Source organism: Sturnus vulgaris, chromosome 9, assembly GCF_052056855.1.
Source record: "Sturnus vulgaris isolate bStuVul1 chromosome 9, bStuVul1.hap1, whole genome shotgun sequence".
Lineage (NCBI taxonomy): Eukaryota > Metazoa > Chordata > Aves > Passeriformes > Sturnidae > Sturnus > Sturnus vulgaris.
Genome location: NC_142251.1, coordinates 30,665,914 through 30,680,451, shown reverse-complemented (window position 1 = coordinate 30,680,451; position 14,538 = coordinate 30,665,914). Strand labels below are relative to the sequence as shown.

The window sequence follows — 14,538 nt, the reverse complement described above, 5'->3', positions numbered from 1 at the left end:
TCTCAGTCCCTCCGGCACTGGGAAATGCCGCAGCCCAGGCCAGGCCCTGGTGGGCCACAGGTGCAAACTCCTGGTGCTCCTCTGGGTTTTCAGTCCAGAGAAGATTCAAACAATTCCAAGAAAAAGGAAAAAAAAAAAAAAAAACACAGTCCAGGGAGCTTCTCTGCCTTAGCTAGCCAGAAGCTAACCAAGAGCAGAGCTCTCTCCTGCTGCCCCTGCACAGTCTGTGTGAAGGATGTGGGGGAGCAAGTGCAGTCCCTGATAACAACCTCTGCACCACTTCTCTCCCCCTTTACTCTTGGAATCAGTCTTAAAGCTGCAGAATTCAATATTTAACACCGACAGAACCAACAACTGGGGATACAAGGATCATAAAGTCACCCCTAGACATTCTACTCCTTATCCCCATATAGTCAGCTTATTACCATATCTAATATATTCTCATTCTATAAACACATACATTATATATATAGTATACAGCTATATACAGTCAATGATAATGACATTCAATAGTAATATTTACATACAGTTCTTACTTAACAAGCAATTTCTTTGAGGTACACATTGTGTTGTTTCATCTTTCTGCATTACCTACTATGTGCAACTTAAGTCTCTGAGCAAAGACAATCCTATGAATAGGTTTGTCTGTATTTCAGGCAGAATTGATCTAAACTGTCTTTCCTAACAAACCTTTGACATGCACTACTGGGACTTTGTCTAGACCTACTATATGCAAGGACTCAGACTTGGCAGGGCCAGCTTAGTTGGTGGAGCCTCGGGTGTCAACTAACCAGATGGCTTTTGCTAGACGCTGTTCCTAATTCTTGAAAGATCCTCCACTCCATGCTTTCAAGGTGGTTTTTAACAGTCCATTGTACTTCTCTACTTTGCCTGCAGCTGGTGCATGGTATGGGTTATGGTACACCCACTCAACTCTATGCTTCCTAGCCCAGGTGTTGATAAGGCTGTTCTTGAAATGTGTCTCATTGTCTGATTCAATTTTTTCAGGGGTACCATGCCTCAAAGAACTTGTTTTTCAAGGCCCAGGATGGTGTTCCGGGCAGTGGCATGAGGCATAGGGTAGGTCTCCAACCATCCAGTGGTGGCTTCCACCATGGTCAGTACATAGCGCTTACCTTGATGTGCCTGGGGCAGTGTGATGTAGTCAATCTGCCAGGCCTCTCCATACTTATATTTAGACCACACCCCCCCCCACCAGAGGGGCTTCACCTGCTTGGCCTGCTTGATGGCAGCGCACGTCTCACAGTCATGGATAACTTGAGAAATACTGTCCATGGTTAGATCCACCCCTCAGTCTTGTGCTTACTTATAGGTGACGTCTCTGCCCTGATGACCTGAGGCATCCTGGGCCCATCGAGCCAGGAACAACTCTCCTTTGCGTTGTTAATCTAAGTTTATCTTTGACATCTTTATTTGTGCAGCCTGATCTACTTGCTTGTTGTTTTGGTGCTCCTCATTAGCTCGACTCTTGGGGACATGGGCATTTACATGACAGACTTTTACAGGCAGCTTCTTTACTCGAGTGGCAATGTCTTTCCACTCATCAGCAGCCCAGATTAGTTTTCCCTTACATTGCCAGCTAGCTTTTTTCCATGCTTCTAGCCAACTCCACAGAGCATTGGCTACCATCCATGAATTAGTACAGAGGTAGAGCTTTGGCCACTTCTTTCTTCTGGCAATGTCCAGGGCCAGCTGAACGGCTTTGAGTTCAGCAAGTTGACTCAATCCATCTTCTCTTTTAGTAGCTTTTGTGACCTGCCATGTGGGACTCCATACAGCTGCTTTCCACTTCTGGTTCATCTCTATAATGTGGCAAGAACCATCAGTAAAAAGTGTGTAGTGTGTTTCATCTGTTGGTAGTTGGTTGTATGGCAGGGCTTTTTCAGCATGTGCTACTTATTCTTGTTCTTCTTCACCAGTGAGACCAAAGTTTTCACCTTCAGGCCAATTTGTAATTATTTCTAAAATTCTAGGGCGATTTAGTTTTCCAATACAGGCATGCTGCATGATGAGGGCAATCCATTTGCTTCATGTGGCATTGGTGGCATGGTGGGTAGAGGGAACTTTCACTTTGAACATTCACTCCAGCACCAGTAGTCAGGGTACTAAGAGGAGTTCTGTTTCAGTGCTGACCACTTATGAGACAGCTTGAACTCCTTTATAGGCAGCTAAGATTTTCTTCTCTGTGGGAGTGTAGCTGGCTTCAGACTCTCTGTAACTTTGACTCTAAAATTCCAATGGCTGACCTTGAGTCCCCCCAGGCACCTTTTGCTAAAGGCTCGGGGACAGACCATGGCTCCTGGCAGTAGAGCAGAGCACATTGTTCATATTTGGTCCTGTCCTGACTGGGCCAAGGGCTACTGCATGAGTGATCTCCTGCTTGATCTGGGAGAAGGCTTGCTGCTGCTCAGGGCCCCAGTGGAAATCATTCTTCTTGCAGGTAACCAGGTAGAGAGGGTTTATAATATGACTGTACTCAGCAATGTGCATTCTCCAAAAGCCTATGGCACTTAGGAAAGCTTGTGTTTCCTTCTTGCTGGTTGGTGGAGACATCTGCAGTCATCTTACTGATGACCTCAGTGGGAATCTGAAGCCTTCCATCTTGCCATTTTACTCTCAGGAACTGTATCTTCCAGGCAGGTCCTGTGACTTTGCTTTTTTTGGTGGCAAAACTACCTTTCAGGAGAATCTGTATGATTTTCTTTCTTTTTTAAATTATTTCTGCTGCTGTGTTCCCTTACACAATGGTATTATCAATGTACTACAAATGTTCTGGAGCTTCACCTTTTTCCAGTGCAGCCTGGATCAGTCCACAGCAGATGGTGGGACTGTGTTTCCATCCCTGAGGCAGGTTCCAGGTGTAGTGCACATCCTTCCAGGTGAAAGCAAACTCAGGCCCGCACTCTGCTGCCAGAGGAATGGAGAAAAAAAAGGTATTGGCAATGTCAGTAGTGATATACTACTTTGCTGCTTTGGACTCCAGCTCGTACTGGAATTCCAGCATGTCCAGCACAGCAGTGCTGAGCAGAGAAGTTACTTCATTCAAGGCAGGATAGTCTACAGTCAATTTCTATTTTCCGTTAGACTTGCACACAGGCCAGATGGGGCTGTTGAAGGGTGACTGGGCCTTATTAACCACCCCTTGGCTCTCCAGCTCACAGATCATCTTGTGGATGGGGATCACAGCATCTCACGTTGTTCTGTACTGCTGGCACTGCACCGTCAACGTGGCAATTCGAATCTGTTGCTCTTCTACTTTCAGGAGTCTCACTGCAGATGGGTTCTCTGACAGTCCAGGCAACGTGTTCAATTGCTTAATACCCTCTGCCTCTACAGCAGCTATTCCAAAAGCTCACTTGAGTTCCCTCTGGTTCTTTGAAATACCTATTTAGGAGGAAGTCTATGACCAAAATATGTGGGGCCTCCGGACCAGTCACAATAGGATGTTTCTTCCACTCATTTCTAGTCAGGCTCACCTCAGCTTTTACCGAAGTAAAATCTTGTGATCTCCCTGTCACACCAGCAACAGAAACAGATTCTGTCCCCACGTGTCTTGATGGGATTAGTGTGCATTGCAAACCAGTGTCAACCAAGGCCTCTTATTTTTGTGGTTCAGATGTGCCAGGCCAACAAATCCACACAGTCCAAAAAACATGGATTTCCCCAGCCTCTACCTGGCTAGAGGCAGGGCCCCTCTAAGTCTAGTTATTCTTCTTTCCCTGAGCGTATGTTTTGGAGGTTTCTTCAAGGGGACTGGACATGTCGTCGTCATCATCATACCATGCAGTTTGGCTACAGGCTACTAGAGCTGCTCCCTTCTTGGTGGAACTTCCTCTCTGCATCTCGCTGTCCTGCAATTCAAGCGCCTGTTTTGCTAGAGCAACAGTAGATTTTCCATCCTACTTCTTCATGTTTTCTCCACAATCTCACAGGACAAACCACAGCTCAGCTCGTGGGATGTATCTTCTCTCCTCATCTGGGGAATGTTTATGTTTGGGGCCAGAACTTTTCATCTGTACTGCTGAGATTTGGAGAAGGTCCTCTTGAGTCTCCTCCCTGAATTTCTTGTGATTCTATTTTATCTTTTAATTTCTGCAGACGTGTTTCCACTGCTGTGATTTTGGCATGTGTTGGGCCGTGCACAGCATCTGCATATGCTCGGAGCTTCTTCGCCATATCAAGCACGGTCTTCTCCCTCTCATTCTGCTTCATTATTGCTAGAGCAGGAGCGTATTCTTGTGGCTCAAGTCATACAAGTTTTTGTCACATCACAGATGTACACGGTACCAAATCTGGATTCTTAGTTGCTAGGTTATTTGAAAAGACAATCTCTGCCATGCTATTTCTCTCAAGCATTGAGCCCCTTGTTCTAAGGTCTACTATTGGGTTTACTGCATATAGAGATTGTCTGCACACAGATCTTTGTGCTACACTTCCCAGGATGTATACCCAAATACTGTGAGGGTTAGTCCCCCCCTCATCATTCCTTGGTCGATAACTGGATCATGTGACAGGGATCCCAAACACCTTGTTTTAGTACTATCCAGAATTATAGTCTCGTCTGCACTGTCCTAAAGACCGACTATGAACTAATTATCGATTCATTGGGTGTAATCTTTTTTTAGGCTATGAAGGTCTTTCAGGGAAAAGGACTCAGTATTGATTTCTGATCTCGCATCAGTTGCTCTGACTTCTGATTTTTTATCAGGAGCTCGCTTTGAGGATCCTTTCCTCTGATCATCATCGTCCACTGGCCAATCAGTTTTGCTTGCATACTTCTTTCTTGTAGCAACTGCCAGGGGCTTAGGCTCACTGTTTGGTTTAGCTACTGGCTTACGCTCACTGTCTAGTTTATCTACAACCTGAGTAACTAGGGTGTTGGCTGATTTATCTCCCTGCCCCCGGCCTCTGCTGCCCTACAGTATCTAGCAGTATAAGCATATGCCAGGGCCCAGCTTATTGCAGTGAGCTTTTTCTCATTAGGACCACGATGGCACTTCTCTTCCAGGTATTTCCCCACCTCGTCTGAATTTGTTCACCTGAAAATTCCCAGGCTGGGGGATCAGAAAATTCCTTCAGAGTTCAGCCCATTCTTCCCCATTCCCCACACCACACAATTTTCCACATCTAGGCCCACTCCTAGGTGAGGGGCCTCATCAGCTCCTCTGGACATCTCAGCTCTCATTCTAGAGAGGCTACAGACTGTATAGAGGAAGCTTACCAGATGAAAGGTGGTATCCTTGACATTCAAGGGAAACTGAACATTCTCAAAAAAATTACTTAAATTCAAGGGAGAAGGAAAGGAAAGGCTGAAAAGCCTTATCACTGGCTCTTCCTCTAACAAACTGGGTGCAATTATTAATAAACCCCCAAAACATGCTACTGGAACTGGGATGCAGGGTAGGATGAAGAAACTATAAACCATACATACCTGGAACAAACTCCAGTACCTTTATAAACTTTCTATAAATCATTATAACTGAGCCCAGCACAATAGTTATTCTAATCCGTGCCCCTGTACTGTAGAAACTACATGTTAGGAACACTACTGGAGCTATCTCTGGATAAGAAAATAAGGCTAGGGACCAAAAAGGTATTAAAACATTAAAAAAGCCTAGGGACCAGAAACACATGAAGGCCTCCATCCTGAGAGGCATTATGAATACAAGCAACATGGCTACTGACCACTTTACCCCAATACAGACTAAGTACAACCAAAATGCAATCAGGACAGGTTTTTTCCCCACTTTCTTGAACCACGCATTGGGCGCCAATTATGTATTTGTCCTGGTTTAGGGCAAATTTGGGAGAAAACCTCTGAATGGAGTCTCTCTAGGAAACAGATTCAAGCAGTCCTTCCCCTCAACTGGCTCAGGGAAATTTTTTCTTCTGAGAGAAGTCAAAAAAAATTTTCATTTAACAGGCAAAGCGCTTCCTAGCATAGAAATGAACAATACTAAACAGCAAAACTTCTCGCCACTCCGAAGAGATGACAGATTCAGCAGAGTCCCTTTTGTGGGCTGCAGTCCGGCTCACTCAGTTGCTCTCAGTCCCTCCGGCACTGGGAAATGCCGCAGCCCAGGCCAGGCCCTGGTGGGCCACAGGTGCAAACTCCTGGTGCTCCTCTGGGTTTTCAGTCCAGAGAAGATTCAAACAATTCCAAGAAAAAGGAAAAAAAAAAAAACACAGTCCAGGGAGCTTCTCTGCCTTAGCTAGCCAGAAGCTAACCAAGAGCAGAGCTCTCTCCTACTGCCCCTGCACAGTCTGTGTGAAGGATGTGGGGGAGCAAGTGCAGTCCCTGATAACAACCTCTGCACCACTTCTCTCCCCCTTTACTCTTGGAATCAGTCTTAAAGCTGCAGAATTCAATATTTAACACCGACAGAACCAACAACTGGGGATACAAGGATCATAAAGTCACCCCAAGACATTCATCTTGGACCTCTAAGAAGTTACAGGTCACAGAGATAAAGTGTTACCACAGGGGGCACAAAATCAGCTGTTATCTTACCTGTTGCAAGCCAAAACTCTTCTGAAAATTACCTGAATCTGCTGCTTGAGAAAGTACTTGATACTACTATAATATCCCTTCTTACTAAGTTTATATCTAATTAGCAGACACCATAGGAGTATAACATAGACAGGGCACTATAAGACATCATTGTTCAACATTTATACCAACTCCTAGAGAAGATGAGAAGCAGCAAGTGGTTCCAGAAATGCCCTTAGCGGGTTCTTGCACTTCTCCATGAAACATTTGCTCCTCATGACAGCCAGAGATAACACACTGAAAAGGAAGTGAGGCCAGGCCAATTCAACACAACAGGAAAACCCAAGGCATATCCTCTCTTACAAGGTTTAAAATAATTGCAATACACAATGTATAAGCCACTTCAAACTGTGCACAGTCTTGCACAAAGGCAAGGAGGAACTGCCAACATTGCTCCCAATACCTCTACAGAGGTGATGCCAACAGAGGTAAATTAAACTGTTCTGACTCTGGATGCTGGGTGTTACCAGCAGTTTATGAACATTTTATTTCTTTACAGAGGAAATATGGTGGAACAGCACTATTTGGTTAAGACACTTGGAAATTTTTTTTTTTTAAATCTAACAGGTATCCATCTTTTAAAATTTTATTTTGACCTCTTTCTTTGGTGTAGGGACACCAAATAAATGACTCAGAATGAAAGGGAATCACAGCAACACCTGTCTGCACATGCTGTAAGAGATGGACATTTTAAGCAACACAAGCAACCAAATATTACCAGAAGCTGTGTCCACATTTCGTCATGTACGCTTCTTCAATCATGTCAAAACAGATGGGGCTGAAAACAAAGAAAAACAAAAATCAGAAAGATGTCTTTTTTTATGTTAAAATATGAAGAAAAGTATTATTAATTCAAAGCAACCACATAATTATGGTTAGGTAATAATCTCCTATATGTAAAATGAAAAGACACACTAGTGCATTAGCAACCAAGCAGTGTAAAGATCAAAAGGGCAATCAACAGTTCTTTGAACTCTGAATGATACTGCAGTTTGCTACAATTAGAAACCAGTAAGTGTTCACTCCTAAGCTTGTAACACCAGGAGACAACCCAAACAAAGCCAGAGAGTCTTCAACAAGCAATGCTGCAGAAGAGCCTTCTAACTCTCTGTTCTAGGTTTCAAACAAAATATAAAACACTCAGATTTTTTTTACATTAATAGACAATGCATTTATAAATTATACCAAAACAAGTTTCTTCTCTTTTTTTTTTTTTCAACCAATAGCTATCTATAATTTTTAAAAGTGGCACAAAGAGGCAGAGCAGATTAGAAATAGTAATCATGTCATAAGAACAAGGACTAATAAGTGGGTGGAGAAGGTGAAAAAGAGGGGGTGTGCCTGCAGAGCACTGCCAGGGTCGAGGCTGCAGGAGAACAGGATGAAATCAACAGGCAGCAGGTAATACAAAGCCAAAGATGGGAAAGGTAGAATAACTAGTTAGTGACCAGAGCACAGCCAGCTCTCTGCAAAGGATCACCAAGAAGCAGGCAGAGATCTAAAGGATGCACAAGCAAGTAGTGCTCCACAGGAACCCGAGCACAACAAAAGACAGAAATCCAATGAGACTGGTAGTGCAAGAAATCTGGCTCATCAAGTCTCTGTGACATGTTTGAAAGGAAAACGAAACCCAAATGAAAGAAAATCCACCATAGTTCCAGTGACTCCTACGGCTGCTCTCTGATAACTGGTGAGATTTGCTCAGGTACAGCTCAGATACATACTCATCTCCAGGTCTTGGCCAGCTATCCAGCAAGATGCCATGGGCAGCAACATCATAATTCATCAGAACACACGGACCAGCTGTGTCACAAGCTTCACCTTGTTTTCAATGCCTTACAGAGATCCAAACGGTCTCCTCTCACTCCCTCAAATCCACACCAATCTCAGTTCTCAGAGGCTTTCACCAGCACTTGCTTTCTTCAGAAACAGCCTCCTCCCACCTTCTACCAACAAGACAGCTCTCACCGAATGAGCTGTTAATAAACTGTTAACATCTTCTGCAAAGCAGGAATCTTTTTTGCATCCAAAACCCAGAAAAAAGCAATGCTTGTCTGAGCAGGGGAGAGGAGCCTCCACAGAAGGCATTCCTCCATTCTGTAATCTATTTTAGAGTATACTAACGTTTGTTACCCCATTAGAAAACAAATCTTAAAAACAGGGGGGAGGAAACACCCCTTAAATACTTTTTAAGCACATAGAGGTGAAGCTGTGGCCCCTGCTAATGCAAGCCCCTGCTCTGACTCACCATACTGGAAAACACGGCTGTCATGAAAGGTTAGTCCAGCCTAACATACAAGCCAGGTTGTATTAAATATTCCACTAAATCGCCTGTATAAACACAACGTAAAGTCAAATGAATCAAACCAGAGTGCTACTCTCTGAACCAACTAAGTCGTCTCAAAAGACGCCTCAAAAATAATTAATACACACCTGTCCCTCTTCTACCCTGACATACATTTTTCTACACTTGTCTTGAGTAGCATCAACTTCAGGAGTCCAAGTCACTTTTTTCAAGCTATTTTAGTTTCAAGGCACTGTTGAGTCACAATAAATTATGAGCAAACTCAGCCAGCACGGGTGGATTATTAGCAGGAGAATAAGGCATCTCTGAATTCTGTTAGCTGGACTTTAAAAGAGGAAGCCAAAGACTTAGGGTTAGAGGAGAATCTGTGGGTTGCTTCTCTCAACTAACACTGATGATGAACGGTTTAACTTCTTCACCTTCTTCTAGTCACTCCGTATAACTGAAGTATATGCTCTATGTGTCATCCTAGAAACTGTCAATCGACACAGGGCCAGAGGTGATGTCCGAATGCCCTGCAGCCATCAACAAGGCTGTAATACTCCACTGTGTGCAGGATATCACAAATTAGAGCTAAAATAGGAAGATTACCTCTTAATATACCAGTGACACGAGATTACTGCTCCCAAACTACTCCTTCATGGAAGTCTGATTAGAGAAGTGACAGAGTCAAAATAGTTGGAAAAAAGTAATCAGAGCCAACAAATATAGCTATTCAGTATAAGAGTACTGAATTAATGATACTGAAGTTTCCATAGAGAATGTTTCCCCCAAAACGCTCCCTGATTTACAAGTAGAAACAAGACTGAAATATTTTAATACTTACTGAAGCCAAGCTGACTGCAACACATGAAAGTTGCTATGCAATAGTTGTTTGAAGCTAATCTAACACAAAGGGAAAGTTAAGAAAGAAGTGGAGTGATGAAGATTTGAGACATACCACAGTTAGTAGCATACACTGAAACAGGGAAGCAGAAGTATGGTGAAATCAAGGCTTCTGTGCATGAGGTAGCTTATTTTCTACTTGTCTTAAGCAGCAGAGTCAGGTTAAAAGGATGCAAATAACTTCAGCAAGTCAAAAGCATCACTGATCTCTAGGAAATAAGGCATCAGTATCTGATAAACACTAATTTTTACTCCACCACTGCAAAGATTTACCATTCTTTCTCTGCAGAGCAGACCTCAAACATTTTAAACATCCATTTTAATCAAGTTCATGCCTCTAAGTTTCACCAGTTGCTTTCCAGGCACCTCTCAAGAGTGCTAATGTCACTCTGCTGCTACACAAACACCTGGCTGAAGTGGTCACTATGACATTTAAACATCAAACAAGATACATTATAGTGCCTGCCTCCTATTCAGCTCCTCTCTGGTCTAATCAGAGACCAGGACTTGCTGCAGGCTCTGTCCTTCCCATGGATATGAAGCAGTCACTGAAGAGACAGGTAAGATCCACTCCATCCAGGGAGCAAAGCAGATAGTAACTGGTTTTAAAGAGGTTTAGTCAACCACTAATTGGGAGGGCTAATACAAGTCCTGGGAAAACTAAGCAATTACATTGCTGAGCAGGAGAAAATCATCTGATTAGAGAAGTCTCTTTCAGACACTCTCCAGGCAAGTGGAAAGACACATGGCTAGAGGAGCAGCACAAAAATACCTTTATATTCTGCATCCCACACTAAGAGAAACAAAAAGTTTTCCCCTTTATAATAAAGTTGTCCACTAAGTCAGACATATTTGCAGTCCTAACTGGAGTTACACACTTCCAGGCAGAAGCTGACATTCATCTCAAACAGGAGACACTTGCAAACCCCTGAGCACACACTTGCTAAACATTTCGCAACCGAAAGTAGCAACACATGACAATGTTTACTCTAGTGCCTCTGCCTCACTTGAGACAGTGCTTTCAGAAAATAGGCAAGGAGGTCGCACATATTAACACTATTGAGGGAATTTCCACTTGCACCTTGGTGTTCAAAACTGACCCAAACTTCTTTACTCTTCCTCACCTTCCATCTGGTACAGGCATAATCTGCCACTGAGTCTACATCTGTGGCTAACAGCAACTCACAGCTCACGATCAGAAAAATTATTAAGCGTTCTCTGCAGCTGGCAGCATCTTGAATTGAATTGTCCTTACAAAGGCAAAAAGGGCACAGGGGGAGACTTCTGTTTCTCAGACTGATATGTAAACCTTGTTTAAATCAATTATTTAAACTAACACACGCCTTCTTGGACCTTGCTCAAAATTCCAGAGCTGCCCAGTTTGGTCTATTTCAACATAACTGTATTGCTAACTCAAAAAAAAAAAAAAAAAAAAAAAAAAAAGACTGATACTGTAAGAACAAACCCTTCAGCCCACAGAAATATACAGCAGTGAAAAATCCCAAGTTAACTATAATCATTGCCTGCTCTTAAAGCTTCTGACCCACACTACAATATGCTCAATGCAGCTCTTGTAAATACTAAGAAAAGACATTTTGCCCTGAGTACTACTGGTTTCTTTCCTCTCACTTGTTCAGTCAGTAGTGCTTCTCAATGAGGAGAAAGCAGCTAATCACATGTTCTCCTTGAAGCATGCACAGTACTTACCTGCAGAAAAAAAGCAAGAACCCCAGCTTTCTGAACCATCTAAAAATACTTCAAGCCTACAAATTGGTTATGGGTGTAATTTCCTTTCCAAACCATTCATTTGTACAATAGACAACAAAATAGGAAATAAGAGCTGACTAGAAAGGGCAGGGAGCCATGCTGGCAGAACACTGCTGCCAGAGTGTAAGAGTAAAGGGAACAGAGGAGAATGAGCATTTGTAATTGTGTTCATACCCCATGACCAGAAGACCTGTGAGCAACTGAGCTCACGCCAAGAGCTCTTAAATCCACCTAACATGGCCTAGACCCAGAGCAGGGCATCAGCTGATGATAGGAGTCATCTCATCCCCATTCTGCTACTGAACAAACTACTAACTACAGTACTAAGCAGTAATTTTTGACTATTACTTATTCCTAACAAGAGTTACTTACTGGTTTTTCTGACACTAACTTCTTAGCAGCTTCAAGTTTTCACTTCAGTAGCAAAGGTATTTCCTATCAACTCTGCAAAACACTAAGCAAGCTGTAAAGTTAAGCCTAGGCTTTGAGACAGTATCTGTCCTGTGAAAAATGCCTCACATGCAGCCATCACCTGTAAGTCAGAGCTTTCAAAATTATCTTGGAAGCTGTGGCCTACTTATCTTTTTTTACTATTTCCTTTCCATACATGACTTTCCTACAACTTGATCTTTTTCCCACTACCTCTTTCCTGTTTGCCTTTCTCAGATACAGACATGTAATTTTACCTCCTGTTCACACATGTTAGTGCATCCAGCCAGCTACAAAAATCAAACCTGCTTCTTATATTGGGAGGTTTGAAACCCACCAGCAAGGGGTTCTCTTCAAAACTGCAAATTACCAACAGTTCTCACACCATGGGCCTTAGTTCACCAATTATGTGGAACGGTGATTTCCAGAATTATCAACAGTTCTCAAACCATGGGCCTTAGTTTACCAATTATGTTGAAAGGTGATTCCCAGCTATGAGCTACAGCTCTTAGCCAGATGCTAGAAAAGCAACATCTGAAGAATGTTTAAACCATCACAGAAGAAATTCCCTACTAATCTGGTTTTAAGTGCCTGCCTGACACAAAACTTACTGCTGTTTCAAACTAGACCTGTCCCAGCAACACGGGCAAACCAAACCAGCTTTGCTGGAGCTAACAACCATCATGAGGCTCCTTGGAGTCCCATCCAGAGGGGCACTTAATCCTTTGCTGAATCCTCTTCCAAAGATCAGAGGGCTCCAGACCACTCGAGGTCACATTGTCCAGGAAAACAAGGCAGTTACTGTGTTGTCAGAATGCTGTGAGGAAACATCTCGTGCTGCAGGGCCTTTCCAACAACTTGGGTGCACTCAAGGATGAACCTGCCAGGTATAACCTGATTTTGCTTAAAAATAGAGAGGATAGAGACAATGCTGCTACACAGGGCCAAAAGCAGACAAAATGAGAGAATCAGTTACATTGGAAAAGACCTCTGAGATTATCAAGTACAACCGACACCACTATGCCAACTAGACCACAGCATTGAGTGCTATGACCAGTTGTTCCCTGAATAGCTCCAGGGATAGTGACTCCACCACCTCCCTGGGTAGCCCATTTCAATATATAATCAACCTTTCCGGGAAGAAATTCTTCCTAACATCCAACCTAAACCTCCTCCAGCGCAGCTTAAGGCTGTGCCCACTTGTCCTGTTGCTACCTATCAGAAAGAAGAATCTGATCCTCACCTGGCTGCAACATCCTTTCACTAAGTTCTAGGAAGTGATAAAGCCCCCCAGAGCCGTTTCTCCTCCCTAGGCTACCCCTCTCAGCTCCCTCAGCTAGTGCTCCCTCCCTAGCTCCAGCCCCTGCCCTTTTCTGGGCCCGCCCTAACATCTCCATATCCTTCCTGAACTGAGAGGCCCAGAACTGGACACAGGACTGGAGGTGTGGCCTCACCAGAGCCCAGTAGAGAGGGACAATCACTTCCCCAATCCTGCTGGCCACACTATTTCTGACAGAGGCACAAAAGAGGGAAAACCCCAAAGCCACAATCCCCGGAGGGCAGCAGCCATTCCAGCGCCAGGAGGAGCTGCCGGCTGCTCCCTCCTCCCGCCGCTATTCCACACTCTCCAAGCTTCCCTACGGCATGGCGGCGCCCTGGCTTCCCCCAGCGACATATCGCGACATATCACGCTCACCACACGAAGTCGTTGCTTTTGTCCTCGTAGGAGTTAATAAGCCCGTTGCAGAGCGGGGTGAGCAGCGGCCTCTTCCTGCCGCCGCCCCCCGGCGCCGCGGAGGAGCCGCCGGGCCGCGCCGCCCCCGCCGCCAAGCGGGCCAGCCCCGCGCCCGACCCAGACACGGCGGCCGCCAACAGCACGGGCCGCGCCGCTGCGCCGCCCGAGGAGGACGAGCCGGGGGCCATGGCCGCCGAGGAGGAGGAGGACGATGAGGAAGAAGAGGCTGGTGTGGCGGCGGGTGGCACGGCGGGGTGCGGCGGGCGGCTGCCCGACATGCCGAGGCCGGGCCGGGCCAGGCACAGCGGCCTCAGCACATCCCCGTACGCGCGGGGGAAAAATAAAGTTCCTTCAAAGGAAAAAAAAAAAGGGAGAGGGAAGGAAAAAAAAAAAAAAAAAAGAAAGAAAAATGAAAAAAATCCCGTACAGTAAAAAAACCAAAAAAAAAAAACAACCAAAACGGCGGCCCCGGCGCGGCGCTTGTTCAAGCTTTATTGACAGGCGGACAGCGCGGGCGCGCGTGCGCGGGGCGGTGCCGCGCCCTGAGGGGCGGGGCGGGGCGGGGCCATCTTGCCTTCCCCTCACGCACCGTCAGCAGTTGAGGCCGCTGGGGGTTGGGATTTTCTTTACACAGCTGCGGCCGGGGGCTCGGCAGCCGAGTCGGAGCCTTCTGGCTGGGCGAGGGGTGTAGGCTAGGAGCTTCTAGCCCCGCCTGAAGCCGCTCCCTCTGACACCACATCTAGTGGTGCACAATCCTGAAGCACAAGTCTCCTGAGGAACAGCTGAGGGAGCTGGGAGGGCTCAGCCTGGAGAAAAGAAGGCTCAGGGGGACCTTCTCGCTCTCTA

The 14,538-nt window shown here is 45.0% G+C and overlaps 1 protein-coding gene across 2 annotated transcripts in view; it reads right to left on the bottom strand.

The window, feature by feature from the left end:
- COP1 (COP1 E3 ubiquitin ligase) overlaps window positions 1-14,193 on the bottom strand; it is a 129,178-nt gene extending 114,985 nt beyond the window's left edge. For both annotated transcript variants that reach the window (XM_014874704.2, XM_014874707.2), the window contains exons 1-2: window positions 13,654-14,193; window positions 7,290-7,349 (exon numbers count right to left, since the gene is read on the bottom strand). In XM_014874704.2, the coding sequence (XP_014730190.1) occupies window positions 7,290-7,349; window positions 13,654-13,970 (377 nt within the window). In that variant the 5' untranslated portion in view covers window positions 13,971-14,193. The remainder of the gene's footprint in view (window positions 1-7,289; window positions 7,350-13,653) is intronic.
- Window positions 14,194-14,538: the final 345 nt, after the last annotated feature.